We start from the raw sequence: 27,562 nt of genomic DNA, 5'->3' as shown, positions 1-27,562 counted from the left end.
AATCACTTGAATCTAGCTTGCTCTCTCTGTTGTAAATGGAAGCAGTTCCGCTATGACGTATGAGGTCAGCTTTGTGCATGCGCTACTCTGAAGTGACGTACAAGTAAACCCAGCATAGAGATCAAAACGAAACAAACGGTCACTAATTAGAAGTACAAAAAAAGGATTTGTAAAGAAGAATGTCAGAGGATTTCGATATAAGGCAAGAGGAGACTGGTTTTCCTTTTCTAAAGTAAGGAAATTATGCTTCCTTTGCTCCTGTTGACAAACATTGGTTTTCACAAGACTCACTGGCGCATGTGCAGCGCTGACCTTATACGTCATGCTCGCGAGTCCCGGAACTTAGATCAAGCGATTATTACGGATTTGTCTAAAGAAGAAAGTCACATACACCTAGGATGCCTCAGGGGTGAGTAAAATGCAGCCTAGTTTTCATTTTTGGGTGAACTAACCATTTAAGCTAGTGTGCATTTTTAAAATACATTACTGTTTAGGCATTTTACATTCATGACTATTGTAGACAATTAACCACAATTTTATATAAAATATCAAACTTTCACACAATATATAGTCTATGTGATTTTTGTCAATGTCACTGCACGTTCTGTTCCATCCCATTAGTGCTGTTTTCTGACATCACTTTTAATAATACTTTGGACCTGAAGTGGGAAAATATGATTTCTGGAAAATTCAGCAGTAACCTCTTCAAATGAAATGATTAAAATAAATCTTACAATTATCCAGCACAATTTTATCAGAATGATCAAGGTGCTTTCTTACCAGTGCAACAAAGCAGTGTTTTTCTGCAAGAGCTCCTCATGTAAAGAGATCAAAGTGGGCTGTACATCATGAAGTGACTGAACTGGGGTGTATAGCCTGAAAGAAGATTGAAAGAGTGAAGCGCCAGACCCAGAACAGATACTGGTAGCCAGTGAAAAGACCTCAGCATTGAAGATAATTCAAGCAACGACCACTCAAAGATAAATAGATGCTGGTAAGAAAGGAGGTGGAGTCGAGCTGTATCTCTGTAGGTCAAAAATATAGTCAAGACCTCACCTTAAAAGAGTAGTTCACCCAAAAATGAAAATTTTGTCATTATTTATTCACATATGAAATTCCCTAAAATAAAACCTCTATGATACCTTGAAATACTTTGATGGGGAAGTCATGGCCTAGTGGTTAGAGAGTTTGACTCCTAACCCTAGGGTTGTGGGTTTGAATCTCGGTCCTGCAATAAGATGACTTAGGTGCCCTTGAGCAAGGCATCGAACCCCCAACTGCTCCCTGGGTGCCAGAGCATAAATGGCTGCCCACTGCTCCGGGTGTGTGTTCACAGTGTGTGTGTGGTCTTGGATGGGTTAAAAGCAGAGCCAAATTCCGAGTATGGGTCACCATACTTGGCTGAATGTCACATCACTTTTTTTGAAATATGTGGGTAGCCAAACCTATTGAAGTCCCTATTGACTTCCATTTTTCATACTATAGAAGTCAACGGGGACCAGCAGCTGTTTAGTTACCCACATTCTTCAAAATGTTTTTGTTGTGTTCAACAGAAGACCGAAATTCATACAGGTTTGAAACAACTTGAAAGTATGTAAATGATGACAGAATTTTCATTTTTGGGTTAACTATCCCTTTAAGTTATGTTAGGTCCTGAGACAAAGTCTGCCATTTGAATGAAATGTTCACAGACTTAAAATACGACATTTGGAATCTTCAGAATCTTCTGTTTATTTTATAGTCAACAACATTTATTTTATCAGCATTTGCAAAGTACAACAGACTGGCTAAGCTAGACACTTAAAAAAGTCCATGAGGCCTGAGAAAAGGGAGTCTGGTTAAAACTGTGAGATGACAAAACCTAGTAACAGTAAATAATCCAAGCCTTCTTCTCAATTTAAGCGAGGCCTGTAATCCTTGATAAGTGATTCATAAACTTTAAGTTTTGGCAACTGAAAAGTTTCTCACACAATTTGTGGCTTTGCAATCAGAGTTCTCAGAGGAGCTGTTTCTAAGTGCAGAATGAACTCATGGTTTTGTATTTCATCTTCAGCTGCCTCACAATGTTCAACAAAAACAATGTCCATTTAAGAATAATTCACACAATTTAAAACCTTATTTAATGGATGTTCCTTAAAGAATAATGGTTCAGTATTTTATTCAACTTTTTGTTGTAATAAATTAATAAACTATATGATAACTTACATCTGCTTTGGAACTCAATATAAACGGAAAGTGAAAAAATTACATCAGTAAGATAAATTGTATTATTATTTTCTGGATTTACAGCTGGATTTGAGCTTCAACGACAGTTAATTTTATGAAACCAGGTTTCTGATGATGTATCTTCAGAAGATAAAATATGCTTGTCCTGCTATTGGAAACAAAAAAGTTTTTTGCTGGTGCTCTCTGCATCTTACGTTTCCTGTGCTGATGACACAGTGATTCTGCTTTTGGAGTGAACTCTCGTATGACACAGCTGGATCTGTCTGGAGCAGACACTGTTAAAGCTCAAGTAAGATTATCTCATACAAAAATTATTATGGCCCCAATTAAATTAAAGGGTTAGTTCACCCAGATAGCAAATTTATGTAATTAATAACTTACCCTCATGTTTTTCGAACCAGTAAGACAGTTTATCTTTGGAACACAGTTTAAGATATTTTAGATTTAGTCCGAGAGCTGCCCTCTATTGAAAGTGTGTGTACGGTATACTGTCCATGTCCAGAAAGGTAATAAAAACATCATCAAAGTAGTCCATGTGACATCAGAGGGTTTGTTAGAATTTTTTGAAGCATCGAAAATAAATTTTGGTCAGCATTGTCTCGAGTCGGACGCGTCTGACAGAAACGGTTCTTGACTCGTGAATGAGTCAATGTTTTGTTCGTTATCTGGCTCGGCTCGGTGTTCTCCTTCAGTTCTCTCTTCACAGCAGTTCAGTCAGTTTACTGTTTGAGTCAATGAATTACTCCGGGATAATGGTTTGTTTGAACAAAGAGGGAGTGTCAGTCACATTAAAAAAAGTTAAATCATTTGGGGAATAATGCGTATTAGAAATGCGAACCGTTTAAAATGATTCAATTCGATTTAGTGTACTGAATGATTAGTTCGCGAACAGGATATCCAGACTGCAATCAGACAACAGACACGGAAGAGAAGACAATGCTGAATAAAGTCGTCGTTTTTGCTATTTTTGGACCAAAATGTATTTTCGATGCTTCAAAAAATTCTAACTGACCCTCTGATGTCACATGGACTACTTTGATGGTGTTTTTCTTACCTTTCTGGACTTGGACAGTATACCATACACACAGCTTCAATGGAGTTTCCAGTCAGTTTCACGGTGGGAACTGAAGACCTTTTCAAATTTCATCATTCAATGTGCACAATAAGTAATATTTCATGTAATAGAGCACAGTTTATTATAGTTAATAGTTCATTTTTTCGCTATATAAAGAATATAATATGCTCTAGTTCAGAACAAGTCTTTGGGGTAAATTCCACCAACGGTCACATACTCCGCACACGCGCACACACAAATAACGCAAATATTACTTGTGTCGAACTGTATTTTACAAATATTTTTGGATGAAAATGTAGTTTTATAAAATAAAAATACACAGTTTATTTATAAAGATATTAAAAAAAAATGTCTTAAGTGCTTTCGGAGATATTGATGTTAGCTCCAGGCTGCATCAGCTGTTCCCGTCTAACGTTAGCTTTACCACAGTCTTCTGTAATCTGCCTTATAATGTGGTTAAACATGAGATCTAAATTGTTTTGGATGAGTAATCTTTAATCTTCTTAATTATTTGTTCTAAATAAATTGATTGCAACCACTTACCATACATTTTTTTAGTAAATTCAATGAATCATTTTTTTAGTGTATTTCCCATCATGCACTGGTGCATGAATAATTAAAAATGTTAGTTGCTTTTGATGTTAGGTTTAGTAACATATTTTTTGTAACACCTGGAGTTCATTTTCTACTCAAAATGACCCATTTATACTCAAACACTATTCACTGATTGAGTGTGGTGTACCATGAATTGTGAATTGAGGTCTCTGAGAAATGGTGACTACAGAGTTACATTACTGGCACTCTTGTTTGGGAGAGCAAATTTCTCTTGGATCAGAAAAATAAAGTTAGAGTTGAAAATATTGGGGTTGCTTTATTTGTCTGAAAATTAATGAAATATACAATAAGAAATTTAAAAAAATAATTGGATTGAAATAAATTTTAGTAAATAGAAATTAAATGATTAAATTGATGTGGTTGCACATAATTCATTTTTAGTAAATTCTACTCAAAATAGTTTAGATAGAATTATGCATATAATTAATTTGAAATTACTGAAAGAGATGAATAAACTCAATTTATAAAATATAAGTACAACCAATTTATAAAATATAAGTACAATCAACTTAAAAATATATCTGGATTTAGATACATTTATTTCGTGCAACCCCTTGACATAATAAAATTAAGTAAAGTCAACATAACATATTTTTTCAGTGTACGAAAAGATGTTTGAACTTGGTGAATGCTTTGTCAATGCTAGCTCTGCTTAAAATAACTCATTTATTTTATTGTCTTGATCATGTGGAAGAATCGTGTATGTTGTGTTCATCACTGACAGGTTGTTAATATTATGAACATATTCAGCTGTTCTTTCTCATCATGTAACTGAAGACATTGTGAAATTACCCGGAACATTTGTACCAGAAACTTTTTTTCCCCAGGAACTTTTGGTGACGTAGGTCTATGCTCATTTCTTAATACAAAGTACGCTAATTTTGGATGTGCATCCTCGGTAGTTCAGACTTTGTGCATTCGACTCGGGAGTGTAATGCCCGCGACGACGCAAATCCGGTAAATCTGCAAACAGCATCGTGCTTGATAACATCAGTCAGCTGACCGTGGCTACTGCAATTTTCCTCTCTGTATATTTACAATAAAACGAAATAGGATATCAAATACCACTGCCTCCTTTCGTTTTCATTTAAACATAATAACAGCTGCAGAAATGTACTTAGTTCAGGGATATGTGTATATATACAGACCAAAGATAACCTGTTAGATTTACCCCAAACAAATTATATTTTATGTTTAACCACTGAAGAGACATCAGAGCCAGCGGCACATATTAGCTGAGGTGAGGCTGCTCTTGGCGGATACATGAGGACTGAGCTCTCGCTGATCGCGTGGAGCTCACCGTCTCCGAGATCGGCGAAACACATTTTTAAATAGGCACTGTCTTTATATATAAACCACATATTTGACTTTTAAACGACTACATTCTCACCTGAAATGCTTTTAAAATTACATTTCATGACACAATAACAGTAATATTTTGAAAATGATCTGAATAAATGGTGGTTGAACTCAAACCAATGCTGCAAGACCTCAACCAAACAGGATGTTTAGTGCCCAAGTCCCGCCCCTAAAGTTCCAGAACTTTGAAAAAGTACCACCTCTGACTTTCCGAGGGGCATTTTTTCACCCGGAAATTTATTTCGTTCCTGGTTCCTGCGGTGGAAACACACCGACCAGGCCAAAGTCCCTAGTTCCTGATGTCAACTGCACAAAATGAATGAAAATGCAATGCTCTTAATCAGGGTCATAAAAAATAGATTTACACATTGAGTTAAATGATCTCTCTCTCTCACACACACACACACACACACACACACACACACGTATATATATATATATGTAGTTTTCATATATTTCACATACATATATATAAAAGTTTCCTGCATTTTTCAACTCTTCTGTATGTCCATCGGATGTGGGGGACTGATGAATCCACAATGACGCATAAACTGTAGTGTTTATTTAGTGTGACACGTGATTTACTAGAAGTAATCAATTTATTCAGACAAGTCCTGACCCTAAAAAGAGGAAGAACAGAATTTGCTAAACCTCAAGAGAACTATGAGGAGCCAAAATATTCAGATTAGCTAAATATTGATGCAAGAGACAATTATAACTTAACAAAAGCCAAGAAATAAACATCAGTGTGTGAAATAAAACATACCAAGTGAGTAATGTTTTACCAGTGAGTGCACATCATTTCAAACCCATTTGTTTAATATCCTTAGACATGCAACATTTTTAATAAGAAAACACTTTACTTGTTTTATTATTACATTAAAACTTTTTTTGATTGAACCCATTGACCTGCTTGACAGAACTCAGCCTATTGTCAAGTATTTTGTTTTGAAACTTTGACAGTTTGAAACTTTCACACTTTTTTTGAGTTGTAAACACTCGCTTCATAAAGATTCTGTCACATGTTTGAATGTTCTCAGCACATAATTCATGTGAGCACACGGAACAATATTAGGTTGAATATTAAATACTGAATAGTAATGTCCCTGACAGCGAGTACACTGTCTGAATAAATTTCCAGATGATTCCTTGTTTGATGTTTGGCCTCTCTGACGGTCCAGCCACCGCACTGACTTACAGATGGCTATTTTTAAAGCAGAACTATTCGATGACAAATCCAGGCAGAGGGTCTCAAAACTTCACAAAGAGCAAAAGAGAGACTACAGACCAGATTCAGGTTAAAGAAGTTTGTATCACAATGGTAAAAGTTTGATTTGTTTGTTTTTCATAATTGTTTTCTTTCAAAGTTGCACCTCAGTTTTCTTCAGGCACATGTTCGAGATGTTCAGAAAGAAACTCATTGCTGTGAATTTTACTTTGAAACTTTGATATTACCAATAAAATAAAGGACTAGTTCACCCAAAAATTAACATTTGCTTAGGTTCATGCCATGTAGATAAGTTTATTTCTTCATCAGAACAGATTTGGATAAATTTAGCATTACATTTGCTCACCAATGGATCCTTTGCAGTGAATGGGTGCCGTCAAAATGAAGTCCACACAGCTGAGAAAAACATTACAATAATCCACAAGTAATCCACACGAGTCCAGTGCATCAGTTGATGTCTTCTGAAGTGAAAGCTGCATTAAGGTGTAGAGGTAGGATCAACAGCTTAATTATAGATGTATCTAGAAATGAATTACAACTGTAATTACATGTAGTTATTTAAAAATAATAATAAGTACAGTGTAAAAACATGTATGCACACAATAAGCATATTGTACCTAATGATTAATTTCAATGTTACTGAAAACTCACTTGATATGAATTATACTACTTTAAAATACTTGGCATTCACAGCAGTTTATGGTGAATGACTAACAGCTAGTTCTCTTTAAAGGGGGGGTGAAATGCTCGTTTTCACTCAATATCCTGTTAATCTTGAGTACCTATAGAGTAGTACTGCATCCTTCATAACTCCAAAAAGTCTTTATTTTTATTATATTTATAAGAGAAAGATAGTCTGTACCGATTTTTCCCGGAAAAACACGAGCGCCTAGAGGCATGGCGTCTGGGCGGAGCTAAAGAATCATGAGCGCGAATAGGCTTTTGCGTTGAGAGCATGTGGAAGCTGTGACACAGATCCAGAGGCTGAAATTTAACAAGAGCAGCATCAGCAACAACGTCTCTATGTGGTATGTACTGAAACTGTATATATCTGCTTAGCGGTTTTGGAAAATGACTAAGTTCCACTTTATGTCATCTTGTTTTTTTTGTTGTTTTTTTAAGCTGTACATGTTGAAAGTGCATTTTGATGACAACATCGCATGTTGTTTACTTGATGTGCTTACTTCCACAACTCCGTTGATGCTCTGTAAAAATAAACTCCATCCACTGGTCCCTTAATGCTGTTTCTCTTTTGGTTATCTGTGCAGGGTTGTCTTGCCCTGGCAACCAAAAACACACTTCTTTTGTGACATTTCGCGACGCTCTCGCTCTGATCAGTGAATCGCTCTGATCAGTGAAATGTCTGTGCTCAGCCTCGCTATACGGGAGCGCGCGCTCTTCCGGCAGAAGTGCCTCAGGAACCATATAAGGAAATTCCGCTCCATCTAACGTCACACAGAGCCATACTCGAAAAAAACTTTCCGAAACTTGTGACGAACCGGAAGAGGTTTTTTTGGAACAAAAATACTCCTTCAAACGCAACATTTTTGAAACTTTGTCCATGTTTAGCATGGGAATCCAACTCTTTAACAGTGTAAAAAACTCAATATGAATGAAATAGCATTTCTCCCCCCCTTTAACTTATTCAGTGGTTGTGATTTTTTTCCCGTATTTACATTCCCTTGCACTTACATCTAAGGGGGTTTATGGGAATGACGTGTGCATTTGAAAGGGAGCAATTTAGCAGGTGCATCTTGGTTGGTCTTTTGAGTTTGTTTACCAGCAATTAACAAAACATCAAATAACTTTTCTTTCAAAGACATATTCTGGGTACAAAATAGTAATTTAGAAAAAAAAACTCAACAACAAAGTGTGCTTTCTGAGAAGAAAGTTGTGATGAACAAATGGAATATGAGTGTTCATGTTGTTCTGAATAATGAACCTCTAGACACCGTTGAAAGACAGTAACAAGAGACGAGGATCTGGAGGCTCGTTTTTTTATGTTTCTCAAATGTTGCCTAACCTTCTCTCATTCTCCAGGTTTTTTTCTTTCTTTCCCATTCACTGACTGATTCTCACAGTGTCTGACTTCTCTTTTTCTGCGGATTCCACTAGTAGGGTTACATAACAACCTCTGAAACTCCTTTAAATTCATTTTAACAAATGGTCAGTGAAATGGGGTGTTTAAATGCTAAATGCTAAAATATTATATTAGGTTTATTTACTATTGTCTAGCCATAAACATCCAAATTAAATAGACATTTTATAAATACATCTATAAAATGAAACAATACATACAATGAGAAAATGAATCAAATGAAAATGCATTGAATGCGTTCAAATAACCAGACAAATGTAAAAAATGTTACACCAAATTTGTTGTGTTAGATGATGGTTCATATCATATCTAAAAAAGTTGTGCCTCTAAAGCTTAAAAACATGAAAATATAACTTTTCTAAGGCCAAATAACTGCTACTGCAACAGTTCTCTATTAATCTTCGATCAGGTATTTTTTTGGGGTACGTTTAATGTAATTCCAATAGACCTCAATCTTCTCTTTTTCATTTCTCAGGAGTCTTCAAAGAGCACAGAGCATCCAGAAAGATCAAATCCATTGAGAAATACAATGCAAAACAGTGTAAGACTTTTAATGACACGTGTTTATTTGATCTGTTCTCATTATATTATCTATTGAATCTTTAAGTTGAATGTGTATTTTTTTTTATGTTAAAATACTTTCACATCCCAATTCAGAGTCTGCGCCACAGATCTAGCCACTAGTCATTCACAAAACTCTACAAATGCTCAAACCTATGTGTTTTTGTTTATTAAATATATGTATGTTTACTCAGTTATCAAAAAGTGACTCATAGGCCTACTCTTATTTCTGTTATACATTCCCTTGAATTCTGCATCCCAACCATCCCATCCCAAAACTGGCTCGGCAATGTTGTGTTTGTGGGCGGGATCATCAGTTTGTCTGACCAATAGATGATCGAGGGGAGAGTTCAAAATATAAAAAAAAAAAAAAATAGATAATTGTGCAGTTTGATTTGGTAATATTAGTGACACGGAAATTATATGATTCATAAATTTTACCTTTTGAGTTCACATGAAAAATGTAATGATTTTTTTTTTTTTTTTTTTTGCAATTTCATGTAATTTGTGTTAAAACCATTATTTATTTTATATCTATAATCCTGAAACATTCATATACAGGTTTAAATTAGATTTTTAATCACAGATTTTCAATGTTCTCAGACTTTTGGACTGTATGAGTGAGTTTTTCTAGCATCTTGTCAAAAACTTAAAATATCTTTTGCATTTACAGATATTAATCCCAATGAGAATAATAGTGAAGGTGTATGGGATGCTCAATGTATTAAACTTTCATTTTACATTGATTCTTTAGTCAAAAAGCAAGGGTTTGTGAGCAGATCACACTAAATATTTCAGTCTTCTGGATTGAATCTTCTTGTCATTTTCCGATCCAGACTGTTGGGAATGCAGTTCAAAGGAAAACCTTTGTGTTAAACTTGGCAGAAAGAAATGTAGAAGAATTAAGCAGCAGCTGCCTTTATGGATATGTGATCCATGTCAATGGACTCTGCCTTTGGTAAAGAAGATTAAAGCAGGAATTCATCCAGGTCAAGCAGGAAGAAAAACAAAGGCCATGGCACCCTGTAATCGTAATCCTAATTAAATCCTTCTTGTTAAAAGAGTCAGCAGAGAGGCTTATTATCGCCTGAGCAGTAAAATACTGAAGCTTTACTGAATAAATGCAGCTTGCACGGACATTAAAAACATTGGGAGAGAATCATTAAAGGTCTATGCAAGGTTCAGTAAAAGTTAAGCTCATTTGACAGCAGTTGTGTCATAGATTTGATTACCAAAATAAATCTTTACACTCATCCCTCGTTTTAAAAAAGCAGTCGTCTGAGTTACAATGAAAATTAAATGGAATGGGATCAATCCATAAATGTTACATTTTAGCATTTTGCTTATGCTTTTACCCAAAGCAATTTACATTTAAGGTACTGTTCTTGATATTGATTAAGGTAATAATTTTTGTTCCTCCTGGTAAATGAACTCATGACCGAGGCATTGCTGGAGCTGTGCTCTAATGTTTGAGCTACAGGAAGACAAAATGTTACATATAAATACATACAATTTTAAAGGGGTCATATGATGCAATTTAAATTTTTTCTTTCTCTTTGGAGTGTTACAAGCTCTTGGTGCATAAAGAGATCTGTAAAGTTGCAAAGACTAAAGTTAAATATTCTTTATCAAAGTTAAGACTTGTCCATGCCCCCCAAAACGGCTCATTCAAACACGCCCCCAAATCTACGTCACTATGTGGAAAATTAGCATAATGCCATCCAAATGTTCATGCAAAGAAAGAATGCATGGTTTCAGTAACTGCAGTTAGTGTTGAAGCAGTCATGTCAGGAAGATGTTGTGTGTATCTAGGCGAAAGCAAAAGCACTTTATTTGGCCTTCCGAAAGTAGATGCTATGACAATCAGGTGCTTCTGAATCAGCTACTGTTAGTATGTTATGTTATTAGTTTAAGTATTTGCTATGAACTGTTCAAATGCTGAGTTTTGCGCATCGCATGTGTGTGTGTGTGAGAGAGAGAGAGAGAGAGAGAGAGAGAGAGAGAGAGAGAGAGAGAGAGAGAGAGTGGATTCAGCTGTCTTAACCGTTCGTGACTTGTGTAGCTGCAAACACATACGAGATTCATCACTGTGTCTGTCACTTGACTTCATTCCCATTTCGGGCTTGAACTGAAGGTAAAACTAAAGACTTTATATCTTTACATTTATTTTGAAAGATTAAGCTTGCAATTACGGAAAGGGGTGTTACATTTCTGACGAGTGCTTGCGGTGATTGGCTAGTCACAATGCACTGGGTCAGTGGGCCATTTAGAGAAGACTGTGCTTGTCGGAAATAGGTACTTTGTAGAAAACGACGCATTTGAGAGAGGCAGTGCATAAAGGACCTACAATAATGTACGGTATATTAAAAAATATGTGTTTTTTGAACATTAAAATATGTCAACATATTCTGTTACACCAAATACCCAAAATAATGATCTTTAAAAAAGCATCATATGACCCCTTTAAAACTTAACAACATGGCTGAAAATTATAAAACCATAAAATAACTATAAAAACCATGAAATTACACTCTAAGAAAAGTCTGTAAAAATACAGCCTCAAGGAATTTTCACAGGTGTTTTACCTGTATTTTTTAATTACATATTACATTGTGTTGAGTTTTAGATTTCAAGGAAATGTCCAAAGACATATCTGGTCTTTTCCTGTAAAGAGATTATCCATTTTTCTACACTTCTATCATTTTAACAGAAGAATGAATTTAATTTTTGGAATCAAATATTAAGCTATTAGGCTATTTAAAATCTGAATTAAATCCTTCTTTAAAATTTGGCCCCACACACTTCCAGTGCCTCACCACAACTTTTTTTTTTTTAAGAAACAGAGGAACAAGTTTCCTCAAAATTCCTTCTTACAGTAGTGTTAAAGGATTATATTCACAAAGACTTTTAATTTGTATCTAAAGTTCATCATGACTAATGAAATACAAAATATCTTAAACGATAACACTAGAGATCCTGTAATGGCTATTCCGGGAGTAGATTGGCAAAATTACTCAAATCAGTTCATTCACAGTTTGTATTCTCTACAGCTGCAATTTGATATACCAGCCACAACAGCTGTGAAAGAACAAGGACCATAATAAAAACAGGAAATCTTCTAAAAAGTCTATTTCCTCACAAGTCTTTATGAGAGGTATTATTTTACAGTTAGTTTTAGATCAAATAATAATGGACTGATCCCCTACGTTACCACCACAGACCACCTAGGGTCACGGGCCCCACTGAAGCCCCCTGCTATAGAGAGGGGGCAGAACAAATAAAGTTTCATTTATTTATATTATTATGTAATACCACAGGTGGCTGAAACTCCGAAAAGGTCTTTCCAAGTAATGACCACTGGTCATATCCCTTTCACACACTTCATAACCTTCCAGATGTTTCCTGCCCTCATGCAGGGAAGATGTTAAAGACAGCTGGAAAGGTCTCATTCATCACAACATTTGTTTTGTGTTTGTGGTTTTTCAAAGCACAGGCCTCCATTCACAGAAAAAAGCATCTGAAGTTAATATTTTATTGCACCTAATGACGTATAAACATTGCATGCAAGGCATGAAATAAACTTTTCACAAATTACATTTAAAAACATGCTGCTTAATAAAATATAGGCTACTTTATTTTGTTCTTAAAGGCTCATTTCCTTAAACTTCCAAGGGAACATTTTCTGGAGCAATAATACATTATACTAATAAATGCTTTTTTTTTATTTTTTTATCAAGATTTAAGATTTAAATTTAAAGGGTTCTAAGTGTGCTGATATAACAGTCCAACAGCATTGGGTCTTTGCACTGTATCTCTCTGCCTTTCTGTTTACTAGAGACAAAAGCAAACAACTTGAACTAGAATGTTTATAAGTCAACTCGAACTCTCCCACCATCTAGTTTTAAAATTAATCACAAGTACACATCACCCTGGGTCACATGACCATAAACGATAAAATTACTTCCTTGGAGTGACCATGGCATGTACTCTTCTCTGGCAGACTTCTGGAAGTATATTTTGTGTTCACTTTTGTTCGGAAGTGCACTTCAATGGCACAAAAACACTGTTTGGAATTCATCACTGCACCATTCATTCAACTGAATCGTTCAAAACACTGATTTGTTCAGGAATGAAACTCCTAACCCAATCTGATGAGAAAACATAACTACAAGGGTTGCGATTTTGTATGAAGTCTTACAATGTGATTTGTACAGAAGGTTTTCAGAAGAGAAAACAAGCGTGAAGATCCACCCCTAAACCTAACAAGTCAGTGGTGCATAACCAATCTTCTTACGCATCATTCCCAATGTAATTATGGTCATCTCAACACCCACCAACCATATATGTAAATATATTTTCAGCCCATGACAGTCCTACAAATTACAGCAAAACGCATTCAGTTATAAAGCAGTAAAGTAAAGCAGGTTTTCCGTAATCCTGTTCAACTTCTTAAGCAAATAGTTTTCTTGAAAGAGCCGTTTTGAAGAATTCACAGGCAGATAAAACAGATGCCAACATGAAGGGAGAAACAGCACGCTTCGGTGTCGCAAACTAAGCCATTCACATGAAACAGCAAACATAAAATCAGCTGAAGTGATAGAATGTATTGTGAGAAAAGTCCATTAATTGATCTGTGTCCAAAACTTGTGTACCATTTACCAATGGAGCCAATACTGAATCAATAATACTGAACAGGTGTGCACAGCAAAACGTGTCTTAGGAAAAGAAAAGCTTTTTCTGCATAGCTTAAAACTTGAATAACTACGAGATGCATGTCTGTTGTTTGAGCTTTAGAGTCTGTCTTGCACTGTTTTTCTCACTGTTAAAGGAATAGTTCACCCAAGAACGAAGAGAAAATAATATTTTGGACTTTTTGCGAAAAGAAGACATTTTGATTGTGACGAGTGAGTTGGGGCCGAGAGCCATGGGAACAGAATGAGGCCGGTGGAGTAAATCATTCCCACGGCCCTCTGCTCCACCCCACTCGTCACAATGATGAACTTTTCCTTTAACTGATGTGTATTTTGAAAGCAAAGGGTTAAGCGAGAGTGCTGAAAGCATCATTCGATTTCAATTGACTTGCCATTAATAAGATAAGCCTTCAGTAGTCTCATGTGGCCATAAGCAACGTCTTCATATGCAGATCTTTGTCCTATTGACCCCCTCAGAGCCCTGAGGCTGATGAATACATGAGATCCAGAGAGAACCATGCAGACCAGAATGTAAAAACGAGTTCTAATACCATTTCTTTTTTACTGAATAATGTATGAAAATCATTTGCAGAGCCTGATGTTCAGATGAATGCTAAATACAACAGCTGGTCTGAACATGGTGTTCTTCTAGTGGCTTCTGGTTAAGTGGGAAAAAAAAAATGCTTTCGCTACATATTTTGTCTTTAATGAAAACATAAGGCAAAGACTTTTTAGACCTTAAAAAGACCTGAAATGACACATAACTGTTCTTATCACAAAATATATTCACGGCATCTACTAAAACCACCATCAAAGCAATAATCTTGTTTCAGTCTTGATAAAAATATATTTAAAGGGAAAAAGAGTTTTGGCCTCTACAGATTCCAGAATCACTTGTATAAGAATGTTATTTGTGTCACTGTTAGTTTTAACATTGTGTATTTAAAGAAATAGTTCATCAAAAGCTATTTACTTGAGTTTGTAAATTCATTCAAACAGATTTAGAGAAACTAAGAATTACATCAATTGCTCACCAATGGTTGCTCTACAGTGAATGGGTGCCGTCAGAATGAGAGTCCAAACAGCTGATAAAAACATCACAATAATCCACAAGTAATCCACACAACTCCATCAAGACGATTTTAACTTCAAATCATTGCTTCCAGCTGAAATAATAGTCCTCTATCCACACTATTGTGTTACCCAGTGAAAAAATGGAATCAGGAGAGAAATATGCACAAATCAAGTACTATTTGTTTACAAGCAAAAACACTTTTAAACAACTATGTCCATGGATTTTGATATGAGAGGACAACGAGAGATGGACTGAAGGAAGCATTATTGTGGATCATGGACTGAAATATTATCCTGGGTCCACTAGGTCCCAGGCCCTGTGAATTTTAACAGTGACCATGCTGAATTCAAGCGACCCAGATCAGCCTTGTGTGTAGTCAATGGGAACGTGTTTTCAAAGCCTTGACATTTTTATGCGAATGTGGTGAGCCACATTTGATTTGTGAAATAGTCATGACTGGGTGGAATTTTGGGCTGCCGAACAAATGCTGGGTTTTGCATGTCTCTCGCTTTCAAACCAAAGATTCAGCCTGTGGCCATACAGAAGATAAAGTTTAACAGCAGGAATTATTTCTAGCAAACCTCCTGACCTATTTACACAAAATTGATAGTCATTGTATGTGATTGAGGCTTTAGTTTTGTAACATTTTAAGGATCAACTTGACAGAAACACATATTTATTTCCAGTAATTCAGATATTTAGAGCAATTATGTATTATTTTTGTGTGTTAGGATATTACTGAAATGACGGCACAATCATACTGCATGCAAAGCTAATTCATGCATCTACATGTATCATGATTGAGCAGCTGGATTTGTCAATCTTGAAATGACTGCAAGATTCCAATAATCCATCTGGCACCTTGGTTTCTTCCACATCTGCCTCAGAGAAGACACTTACTATTTGCTCTCATATGTAAACTCTTTGCTAATTGGTTAAGGAAATAACTTTAGTTGTTTTCCTTACTGTGAATGTCGCAGTGACGAATCAGTGGAAGACTCTGCCCTTTCCACAATCATATTACTGAGACGCTTGAGCACTTTATTGAAATGAGGGAACAAAAACAGCCATATAACTTCAAACCTGCAGAGTCTGTGACTGCAGTACTTTTACCCACAGCTCATTCCTTGTACCTTGTCTCAGCTCCAATGGGATCCTGTCCAAAATTCCTCGATCTAGAGCAAACAAATGGCCGATCGGCGAAAACCCAAAAGCAGAATGTAGCAAAACAAAAATGAGCCTACTACAACACAGACTACATAAAGCCTAAATGCATGCGACTTGAGAACGGTTAAGAATAACCACCCGCTGATCAACAGAATCCACATTCCAATCCACAGAGATCCACTTCTGGATCAGTATGTCCATGTTCATGCCAGCATAAATACCTGTTTTTATTTCTTGTGCCAGAGGGGAAAAAAATATGTATCTGGGTTGATTTGTAATGTCTGGCAAGTAGCGAATAATGTTCCACCTCGGAAAATTGGGAAAATTGGCAAACATGTTGCAAGCCTCTATATGGATTTACCTTCTGTGTATGTATTAAAGACTGCCTATCGTCACCATCATATTAGTGTTTCTTCTTGTATATTTTTTATGAACACAGTATTGTGACAATTGACATATTTAACAAAAAATAAAAATAATAATAACGGCAAAAACGCAAAACAAAATTAATGAAACTCTAACTAAAATTCAAAAGAAAACAGAATATATATATATATATATATGTATGTATATAAACAAAACTATGTATAATAGTTTATTAATGATCCTTAAATAACCCTGATTCCAACTATTCTTTGAAACTGAAAAAATAAATTCTAATTAAAACATAAAAAAAATTTTTTACACTAGCACAATAGCACACATTTAGCACTTCTAAAACACATCTTTAAGCACATCCTTTATTTCCATCAGTAATGGATTTGTGTCTTGTAGTCCTTGATTGACTGGTGCCCTTTTCACACTATTTTCTGCCCTCAATTTGTAGGTTAAGTTTTTCTCAGTTGGATATGGGAAGAGTGGAAGCAGCCTGTGGTTTTTCTAAATAAATAAATTGGTCTCTGTTAGACTTATTCTTGGAGACTACAATCAAACAGAATCCAAATGGCTACATTCATAAGATTATTAAGTGAATGGGAGAGTGGTGCTTTAAATGGAAAATCCCTGCAGTAGTCAAACACCCGACTTCTGGTGAACATTTCTGAACACCACATCATTGAAATGACTAAGAAAAAAAATGACACTTCATCTGTCCATGTTAATGTTCCAGTGTCAATAGTCTAATAATGAGCTTCTTAAAAGACCCGTCTAATGACATAATGAAAGAGACCTGGGTGGCTCAAAACTTCTCCAACTTGAGCTCATTGATGTGGCTGATAGGTGACACTCTGTTTTGACAAAGTGTTTTGACAGTTTGAGCCCCGCACATGACATGCAGGAAAAAATATTAGGCCAAAATGTGCACACGATTACTATTGCGTTGCCATGATTTACTATTTCGTTTTATAAATTGTGCGCACGATTTAGCAAATTGAGGGAATGCAATAGTAAATCAAGGGAACGCAATAGTGATCGTGTGCACATTTTAGTACATTGAGGGAACAAATTAGTAAATCGTATGCACAATTTATTTATTTTTTCTTGCATGTCATGTGCGAGGTTCCATATAAACTGACAATTTCATTTAAATTCTTAATGTTTTTTTCTTATCTGGGGCAGATGTTACCACCCAAGTCACTTCATTATACACTTTCAGTTGCATTTATACACTATACAGTTTCAAAACTTTCCAAATTCCGTGGAATTCAGAGGAGATTAGGGCTACTTGTCACTCTTGTGATTATCCAGTTATTGAAAGTAAAAAAAAAAATTGTGTCTCTGGGAAAAAAAGATACAAGTGATTGAAATTTGTACAAAACAATGATTATACGACTCAAAACAATAAACTACATTTTTACATTTAAAGGGGTCATATGACATTGCTAAAAAGAACATTATGTTGTGTATTTGGTTTAATCCAATGTGTTTTTGTGGTTTAGGTTTCAAAAAACGCATTATTTTCCACATAATGTACATTATTGTTTCTCCTCTATGCCCTGCCTTTCTGAAATGCATACATTTTTACAAATCTCATTCATCGTTCTGAAAAGCAAGGTGTGCTCTGATTGGCCAACTATCCAGTGCTTTGTGATTGGCTGAATGCTTCAAGCGTTTGACAGAAATGTTACCCCCCTTATTATACTGTGATGCCGTCTCCCAGCGCAATGAGACAAAAACAATAAAACCCATAAAAACGAGGCATTTGTTGCATCCATTTGGGACATAATTACTGATTATAATGACTTATACTGTTTTTTTACGTGTTGCAGTGTGTATTGCGCAGTGTAAACATAAAACCATGTCTGTATTTGTGATCAGAGAAACGACAAGCATTACTCTACACTGCTCAAACCTCAGGTTTGAATCATCAGTGGCAAATTCTTTCAATATAAAAAATTTATTTAAAGACTGTGAGTCAGAAGCGCCAGACTGTCCTTGCAAAGTTGGAACTGCCATACTTTATAGAAACACATCTGAATATTTGGGTTGAACTGTTCTGGAACCGTGTTGTAAATAAAACTTTAGTAAATAAAACCCAGGAAAAAATATAAGGTTAAATAGTGTGCACGATTTACTAATTAGTTCCCTCAATTTACTAAAACATGCAAACGATTACTATAGCATTCCCTTGATTTACTATTGCATTCACTCGATTTATAAATTGTGCGCACGAATTACTTTTTACTTTTACTTTACTTCGAGCAAATCGAGCAAACGCAATAGTAAATCGAGGGAACACAATAGTAATCATGTGCTCATTTTAGTAAATTGAGGGAACGAATTAGTAAATTGTGCGCACAATTTATTTATTTTTTCTTGCATGTTATGTGTGGAGCTCCGTAGTATCATAAAAATAAGTACCTCGGTGCACTTTTTGTGCAACACATTTTTGCTTACCTTACTGCACGTTTCAGAAAAAGAAATGTCATCTGAGTGGCGCTAAAAACGGGTTCAAATCGTGAACCCTGGCACATTTTTATGATGTTGAAATAGATATATATTGCTGTGTTTTTATTATGTTGCTTCTGGTACATATTGGGACCAGTTCAGAATTCAAATATCCAGGGAATGTCGCTAAAAGTTAATGCTGTATTGTGTTGGAAATATGCCCTACACCAAACACAACCCTAAACTTACCCAATAGTATTAACAAATGTAAAACTGATATAAAAACACATTTGCTGGTGCAACCGTGCCATTTTAACTTCCTTATATGCAGATTTCAACTGTTTTGTCGAACCTTAGATACACAGGATTCAAACAGGAACTCCTCACCTCTCAAGTACGTCTCCATATACTCCGTGAGCTACCGAACAAACCAAACACCTATGAAAACCCATAGAGGTGAAGCTTGATATGTGCCATGCTAACGTTCAAAAGCATCAGTTTTCAAATCTCCCAGCATATTAATATTGTTTTGAAGTCATAGCATGATTTTCTTCAAGTAATTGTGCAAAAATTACGCTTTTTTAATCGAAACTCCGTAAATTTGTGTGTGAAAAGGAATAAAAGGAGTCTGAGTTTTACTGACTCTAGTGTTCATTTATTTTTGAAACTGCAGAGATGTACTTATTAGTATGTATTTCATGTCTCGCTAAAAAGTGCACCCAGGTACATTTATACCATGAGACCAGGTAGGCTTAACCACTGATTTCTAGTTGTGTCCTCTTTTGGAAAGGCAAATAAAGTAGTTTTGCTTTCACAACGAAACACAGCGTCACACACAGCAGCCTGAGTGAGGAACAGATGGAGGATTTGACGAAGGAGGGGCAACCACATGTGACGACCCCGGGCTGGACACTTCTTCGTCCACGGTGAAAGCCGATCCGGCGATCCACAGTTGATGTAGTGACCAGCACGGATCAGCTCTAGGCAGGATGGAGTGGATATCATCCTCTTTTGGAAAGCCAAACAAAGTAGTTTCGCTTTCACAATGAAACACACAGCGTTTCCACAACATGGAAGTGGCGGCAACAACAATATTACAGCGAGAATAAAAGTTACGCATTCTTTATTTGCGTAAACATTTTGGCTGTGTTATGCAAATCTTCCCACGCAGTGATGTAGACATGTGGGGGCGTGTTTGAACTAGTTGTTTTAGGAGGGCGTGGACAAGTCTGACCTTTTATAAAGAATATCTCTTGGATTTGAGACTTTAGTCTTTGCAACTTTACAGATCTTCTTTATGCATCAAAAGATTGTAACACTCCAAAGAGAAAGGAAATCTTGAAATCACATCATATGACCCCTTTAAAACACTTGTGACAACTTGCCCCAACCCGGTATTCATTAAAAATATCCTTGTTCTGAGAACATTGTTTAACTGACCAGTCCATATCTTAGCGATAAAGAGAATAATACTGGAATTTTAGTTTAGAGGACAGAATGCACAACAAATATATTGTAATTAAGCAACAACTGAACTATGTTGTTGAACTAAGTGTTGAAAGCAGAGGCAAAACACTTTCAAAACCTTGTATTTATTAAGAAATAGCTTGTGTGACAAAAAGCCTTTCCCTTACTTCACTTTACAATTCTTGTGCATGTCATTAAGAGTTTTGATTTAGATTAGATTAGATTAGATTAGATTAGATTAGATTAGATTAGATTAGATTAGATTAGATTCAACTTTATTGTCACTGCACATGTAAGGTACAAGGCAACGAAATGCAGTTAGCATCTAACCAGAAGTGCAATAAGTAAGTACAGAATATACAAGGTCTAAAATATGTACAATAACTATGCAGATAAGTATCATGAACATAATTTAGATTTTAGAACATAACAGATTTTAAATACTATCAGCATGATATACAGATAGGTGTACTATGAATATACTATACAGATGGATTATGTAAACGTGTGTGTAAACTATAGGCAGAACTATGAACATATGAACATAATTTACTCTATTGCAATGGACGGTAAAGTGCATAGAAAATATTTCAGTGTGCAAATGGATTATTCAGTGCTTTTGGATGAACAGACAGTAGTGAAAGTAATAAAAAGCTTTGCTTGTGGTAAATAAATAAATCAGTCAGATGTAGTGATGAGTGTGTGTGTGTGTGTGGGGGGGGGGGGGGGTCAGAGGGCAGAGTTCAGCAAGGAGACAGCTATAGGGAAAAAGCTGTTGCTGGATCAGCTGGTCCTTGTCCAGAGGCTCCTGAAGCGCCTCCCGGGGATAGAAGGTTAAACAGTCCATGGTCAGGGTGAGAGGAGTCCTTAAAAATGCTGCAAGCTCGATGTAGACAGCGTTTCCTCTGGATATCCTCAATAGAAGGAAGTGGTGTCCCTGTGATGCATTGGGCAGTTTTCACCACCCTCTGCAGTACTTTGCGGTCAGCCACTGAGCAGTTTCCATACTAGACTGTGATGCAACTGGTCAGGATACTCTCGATTGCACACCAGTAAAAGTTCACCACTATGGCTGAAAAAAGCTTGTTCTTCTTCAGTGTCCTGAGGAAGAAGAGGCACTGGTGAGCCTTCTTGACCAGGCTAGAGATGTCTGTGGTCCAGGACAGTTCCTCCGAGATGGTGGTTCCCAGGAAATTGAAGCTGGAGACACATTCAACAACAATTTCGTTAATTTCGCATGCGTGCTTCCTTTCTTCTTCCTGAAGTCCACAATGAGCTCTTTGTCTTACTGGTGTTAAGGAGCAGGTTATTGTCAGCGCACCATGTGGCCAGGTGCTGTACCTCTTCCCTGAAGGTAGTCTCATCGTTGTCACTGATGAGGCCAATCACCGTGGTATTGTCTGCAAACGTAATGATGGAGTAGGATCCATACACAGGCTTGCAGTCGTGGGTGTAAAGGGAGTAAAGGAATGGGCTCAGCACATAGCCCTGTGGTACGCCGGTGTTAAGTGTGAAGGTGGTGGAGTGGGTGTGGCCTGACCGAACATGCTAAGGTCTGTTGGTCAGAAAGTCCATAATACAGTTGCAGAGGGAGGTGTTAATGTCCAGGTCTCCAAGTTTTGTGGTCAGCTTGGATGGAATGACAGTGTTAAATGTTGAACTGAAGTCAACTAACAACATCCTAACATGCGTGTTATTATCGTCCAAGTGTGTGAGTGCAGAGTGCTGTGCTCCTATTTCTACGGTAGACAAATTGGTGTGGGTCCAGTGTGGGTGGGAGGCAGTCTTTGAGGTGTGCTAGGACAAATCGCTCAAAGCACTTCATAATGATGGGTGTCATTCAGGCACATTGGGGAGGGGAAGAGTGTTTCGGTACTGGCACAATGGATGTGGACTTGAAACATGTTGGCACATTTGCTTGGGTGAGGGACAGGTTGAAAATGTCTGTGAAGACCCCTGCAAGCTGCTCTGCACATGCCCTAAGCACACGTCCAGGAATGCCATCTGGGCCAGCAGCCTTGCGTGCATTGATCCGGATATTGCATTGATTAAACCATATTGCTGCTATATAAATATTAAAGTGATTCAATTCATATTAAAATCCAATCATTAAATACATAAACTGTTCAGCCTTTAAGAAGAAATCATTGCTTTAAACATCCATGTCACATCTGTGGTCTACATCACATTTCTCTTGCCTTCCTTAACATCACCATGTAAAAATATTGCTTTTACTCTGAATCCAAACCACAAGTGTGGAGCCACTCCAGTTTGCCAGGTTGGAAAAATTAAGCAAACACACACACCTGTCTTCAATCTACAATAGTCTGGTTTAGTGGAACATTTGAAATACAGTATAAGTTCAAGGTCAGACCAGAGAAAAGGGGAAAACGAAATCGCAAATGCTGAATCAGGTAGCCTATCTGTCTTTTACATGATTAATAATTACCGAATTATTATTTAATGCATGAATAACTGAGGCATTGACTTAAAGTTACTGAATGCAACTGCTCAAACATAATAATTTTTTTTTTAATTTTTTTTTTTTTATGTAGTGACTTGCTTAAATGTTTTCCCCGGTTAACCCATGTGTTATTATTATTATTATTATTATTATTATTATTTGTATTATTATTATTATTATTATTATTATTATTATTATAAACAATAGCACAATTCTTATATCAGAAATGCAGCTTTCAGACCGTTGGTTTAGAGTGATTTACATTCACCTAAGAGCAGTGAGCTTCATCAGGGAGGGGTTATTTAGTCACCCTCATGTTTCCGTCAGAAACACACTGTACTGAAACGGTTTCTCTGAGCGCGCGCGTCCGCCGGTGGAATGTATCTGTATTTCGTCATTTAAAACGACATACTATACTCTTATGTGGAACTATTTTTTTTTACGTTGCTGAACCTGCATTACCATTTTCTTTGATGACCAGGCGTTCTCATGGAATATAGGGATATGACGGTGCACCCGTTTTCTTCTACATTCACCCATATTACATCTTTGTTACAAATATATTTTTGACTGTTTGGAATTATTATTATTTTTAGTTAAAACGAACATTTAATTTTGTAAACATATAACTTATAAAGTGATTTATTTTCTTTTGTCTACAAAATAGAACAAAAAAAAAATGTTTTTAACTTTTTACGCACGCAGGCGATCTTGGTCTCATACATGATGTTTTAATCCCAGTGGATACTCGCTAGTGACGGTAAGCAGTTGCATTGGTCTTCACTGAGTAGAGTTGTAGGCTACATAGATGCTGTGTCAGAGGAAATTTGTTGTAACATGTAACTTATTTATTGCATATTTTTTCTGATTTATTGCTTTTTAATGCATCCAATAAATATGGCTCATTATTAAATGACTCACTGTATAATTCTTCAGGGGAGATGTTGACTGAGAGGTCAAACGCAGGCAAAGGAACCTCAAAGAATGTTTTTAAACGATTTGAGGCTGCCAGGAGCCTGTCAGAACTTGCCTGTCTATTGCTTTGGCCCTGAATTGATCTTCCCTATTTTATTTTAATTTCTTAAATATATTTTAGATGACTATATGAATGTATGCCAAACAGATATATAAATGTCATATATGTTTCTAGGAGACAATCTAAAAGAGTTGCAAATGTTTGTAGGTTTTAAAGACTTCCTGAAATTACTTGTTACTTTTACTTGTTAATTACTTACTTATTCCTAAGATTATTTACTAGATGGTACTCACTACATTAAACATTCTCTGTGATGTGACAGTCACACTAATAAAGAGTGTGAAATGTTTATCTGGGAGTAATTCACACTGTTGTCTACAAAGAAAAAGACTGTACATTTAAAATGCATATACTGGCCAAAAGTGAATTAGCATATCAGCATATCCGCACTACGCTTATTTTAACTTCTTGGGGTCTTTCAAATGATCTGTTCTAAGATATATTTTTCCACCCTCAGCAGATCTACCTGAAGATGGGAGCCCTACACCTAAACACTCATCTGAGTTAGCCATGCATAACTGCAACTCATCAGGCACTGCGCCACTCAGCCCATTTCCCAATGACAGTCAGTGGGATGGACGGTCGACGTCTCCATCACTTGCCGATCCTGAGAATGTCACGTTAGAGAGACCGATCCTGAGTGGCCCCATAGCTGCGATGCTCTCGATGACCCTGGGGATCCTCTTCAACATTGTGGCTTTATTCATTCTGGCAAACGCATATGCCAGACTACGTCGACGATCCAAAGCGTTTCTCCTGTTTGCTAGCTCTCTGGTGGCCACAGACTTTGCAGGACATGTAATACCTGGCTCAATAGTAATGAGGCTATATCTTTCTGGAGGTGTCCCCTCTGAAGATTACAACCGGGCAGACCCATTATGCCAGTTTCTAGGAGGCAGTATGGTGTTTTTCGGACTATGTCCGCTCTTTCTTGGTTGCGCCATGGCAGCTGAGAGGTGTTTAGGGGTGACAAAGCCACTGCTCCATGCTTCGCTGGTTACGACCACAAGGACTAAGCTCTCTCTTTCTGTTATCTGGTTAGCAGCTCTATGTGTTGCCCTTCTACCCTGCTTTCATCTGGGTTCATATACCTACCAGTATCCTGGAACCTGGTGTTTCATTAAAGTGCTGGAGGACACAGAGAAGGCAGATGTAGCTTTTGTTATGTTGTTCTCAGGACTGGGGTTGGCATCCCTTGCTGTTGCTTTGGTGTGTAACACCATAAGTGGACTGACGCTGGTGTTAGCGAGGATACGAAAGAAACCCTTTAACCGTCAATCAGCTAGATCCCATGATATTGAGATGGTGGTGCAACTTGTGGGCATCATGGTCACATCTTGCATCTGCTGGAGCCCTCTTCTGGTGAGTATGAGCAGTTGTAATAATTCAGCTGCAAGCCTGTGGGTTAGTGTGGCCCTGTCATGAAAATGGGCCCCATAAATCCTGGCATAAGATTAAAACAAGTACAAACAGGACAACTGTTTTGGGAGGAAAAAAAGGAAAAGAAAGAAAGAAAATTCAATAAAATAACAAACATGAAATTATTTAAATAAGGCTTACACATCTGGGAAATGCATGTGTGTTTATAAAATAAGCTAATAAAAATGTGTAAGTAAAGACTATATACCTTAAGCAGATAGTAAGTAGACACGTATGGTTAATTTACAGATTAATTACCCACATTTTTGCTCTGATGTTTTTTTTTTTTTTTTTTGCATCTTTATGGTGACAGACTTCACATTCATTGCCCAAATATTCTTGATAAAATGTCACAAGACTTTGGCAACAAAAGCGCTGTTTCTGTCATCCAAATGTGCTTAAAACACAGAAAGTATCTCAAATAGCCACAAAGTAATCATTACTGTGACCTAATTTTATGCATTTCTAACAACTTAATCACTTCTGAGTATGAACTCGAGTATGAACTTGAACTTGAACTTGATGCCACAGAGTAAAAAAGAAAAAACAGCTAATTGTGATTTTATATATCATAACTGCAGCTGTATATTTTACACCATAACTTTATATCTTTATTTGTTTTTTTTAAATAACTTTTTTTTTTTTTGTCTAATGCAGAAATGGTCTTCTGTATCTAAATATTACTATTTTTATTACTATTGTTATTTAAAATTAAGCATATTATTAAAGATATAAAACTCAAGGTATTTAAATCTCAATTAGTTTTTTTTTCCCTTGTCACAAAATTTATAACAAAATGGCAAAGAGTAGTATAAGTACATGGACCGTAAAGCACCATATATTTTAATAGACTGGATTATGCATTTCTTGGCCCTGGATATTTTGTCATAATCATAATCCTTGTGGTGTTTTGTCTTTGTCTCCTAACTCTAGATTGTTGGCCTAATTACAGTGAAACAGTCGTATGAGGGCTCTATTGGAGATGACCTCGCCACCTATAAGACCCTAATGATAATGGGGGTGCGGATAGCGTCCTGGAACCAGATACTGGATCCATGGGTCTATATTCTTCTCCGTCGTTCTGTCCTCCAAAAGATTTATGTCATCACTAAACGTCAAACAGACTTTAAGGAAAGCACTCTTCGCTGCTGGGTGATCCATTCCTTTCCCAGCTCTGAGAAGACTCCTGTCAGTAGAGTCTAAGTGTACGTAAATAAAAACTGGAGGCCTACTCAGAGTCAGTCAGCTCTACCATAGACGATCTCACTGGGCCCCTTGAGTACAGCATGTGCTGCACTCTCTATGTTAAGAATGTATTTATTTAAGCATATTTGCACAAATATGAATGAAGCATGAGATTAACATTTCTATTCCTCCCTATAAAGCACTAATAAGAAGAATTTGGCTAGAAACATTCATGCCAGTGTCAAAGAGAACAGCAATTATTTACTGTCTTGGGCCTTCAATACAGAAAATACATTAGAGTTAGTAATTGAAGCATTAATTCAGCCACTGTTGTAGCTTTAGTTCAGGGACGATGTTTTATGTCCCATGATGAGAACCCTGGGCATGAAAACCGACATCACAGTGACATGAGGCACAAAAAAATTATTTTAATGTTTGTTTTACTGAAAATACTTGCACATCTAATCAGAACTTTTGTATAGCATGATTATCAACAATATATTAACTATGAGGTGAACTTGTAATTTTATGTGATGAGCATTATTTTCCCCTGCAGATGAAGAAGACCTTATATGTTTATCTTGCATATTACTGTGCAAACATGCTCATGTGAATAATTATGTTTATAAAATTGCATAATTTATTTCTTGTGTTATCCCTCCAATTTTCTGGAGGCTTTTAATGTTATTTTTACACTGAAAATCATAATAATAAAACCAAATGTATTATATCTGAATTAAATTTCCGTTGCTACCTATGAAATCAGTTTTAGATATTCATTTATTTATTTAATTTCACTTCATAACTAATTTGATGCATGAATGTCAATAAACCAAGCACTTCGAATAAATAATTAAACAAACAGAAAATCGGAAAAGCTAGAATAATAATAACCAGGGCTGTTAGAGATCATTGATTATGTATTCATTTTAATTAATTAGTTATCCACGATCTAGTCAACCTCTTGTAATACACGAAGTAAGATTTTCAAAATTGCACTGCTGTTAGACACGAAACATTGGGAAAACATTGGCAAAATGGGAAAAGGGAATATAACACCAAATTATTGA

General features: G+C 36.3%; 1 protein-coding gene across 6 annotated transcripts; it reads left to right on the top strand.

Moving 5' to 3' along the window:
* Positions 1–282: 282 nt before the first annotated feature.
* LOC128016130 (prostaglandin E2 receptor EP1 subtype) lies at positions 283–27,254 on the top strand. 6 transcript variants are annotated; one of them, XM_052600554.1, is made up of 4 exons: positions 23,183–23,362; positions 23,558–23,612; positions 24,349–25,250; positions 26,241–27,254. In XM_052600554.1, the coding sequence occupies exons 3-4, from the start codon at positions 24,399–24,401 to the stop codon at positions 26,508–26,510; spliced, it is 1,122 nt and encodes a 373-aa protein (XP_052456514.1). In that variant the 5' UTR covers positions 23,183–23,362; positions 23,558–23,612; positions 24,349–24,398; the 3' UTR covers positions 26,511–27,254. The 6 variants fall into 6 exon arrangements, with proteins under 6 accessions (XP_052456509.1, XP_052456508.1, XP_052456514.1 ...); XM_052600553.1 differs by having other exon boundaries at positions 24,346–25,250; XM_052600549.1 differs by lacking the exons at positions 23,183–23,362; positions 23,558–23,612 and adding an exon at positions 283–409.
* Positions 27,255–27,562: the final 308 nt, after the last annotated feature.

This window comes from Carassius gibelio, chromosome A6 (assembly GCF_023724105.1).
Source record: "Carassius gibelio isolate Cgi1373 ecotype wild population from Czech Republic chromosome A6, carGib1.2-hapl.c, whole genome shotgun sequence".
In the NCBI taxonomy this organism is placed as follows: Eukaryota; Metazoa; Chordata; class Actinopteri; order Cypriniformes; family Cyprinidae; genus Carassius; species Carassius gibelio.
The sequence above is the reverse complement of the archived record's forward strand: the minus strand, read 5'-3'. Positions and strand labels throughout refer to the sequence as shown.

Coding starts and splice junctions, on each gene's coding strand:
- LOC128016130 (XM_052600548.1), top strand. CDS start 298: ATGTGCAGCGCTGACCTTATACGTCATGCTCGCGAGTCCCGGAACTTA. Junction 410..24,345: donor ACACCTAGGATGCCTCAGGG/GTGAGTAAAATG, acceptor TTCCACCCTCAG/CAGATCTACCTGAAGATGGG. Junction 25,251..26,240: donor TCTGCTGGAGCCCTCTTCTG/GTGAGTATGAGC, acceptor TCCTAACTCTAG/ATTGTTGGCCTAATTACAGT.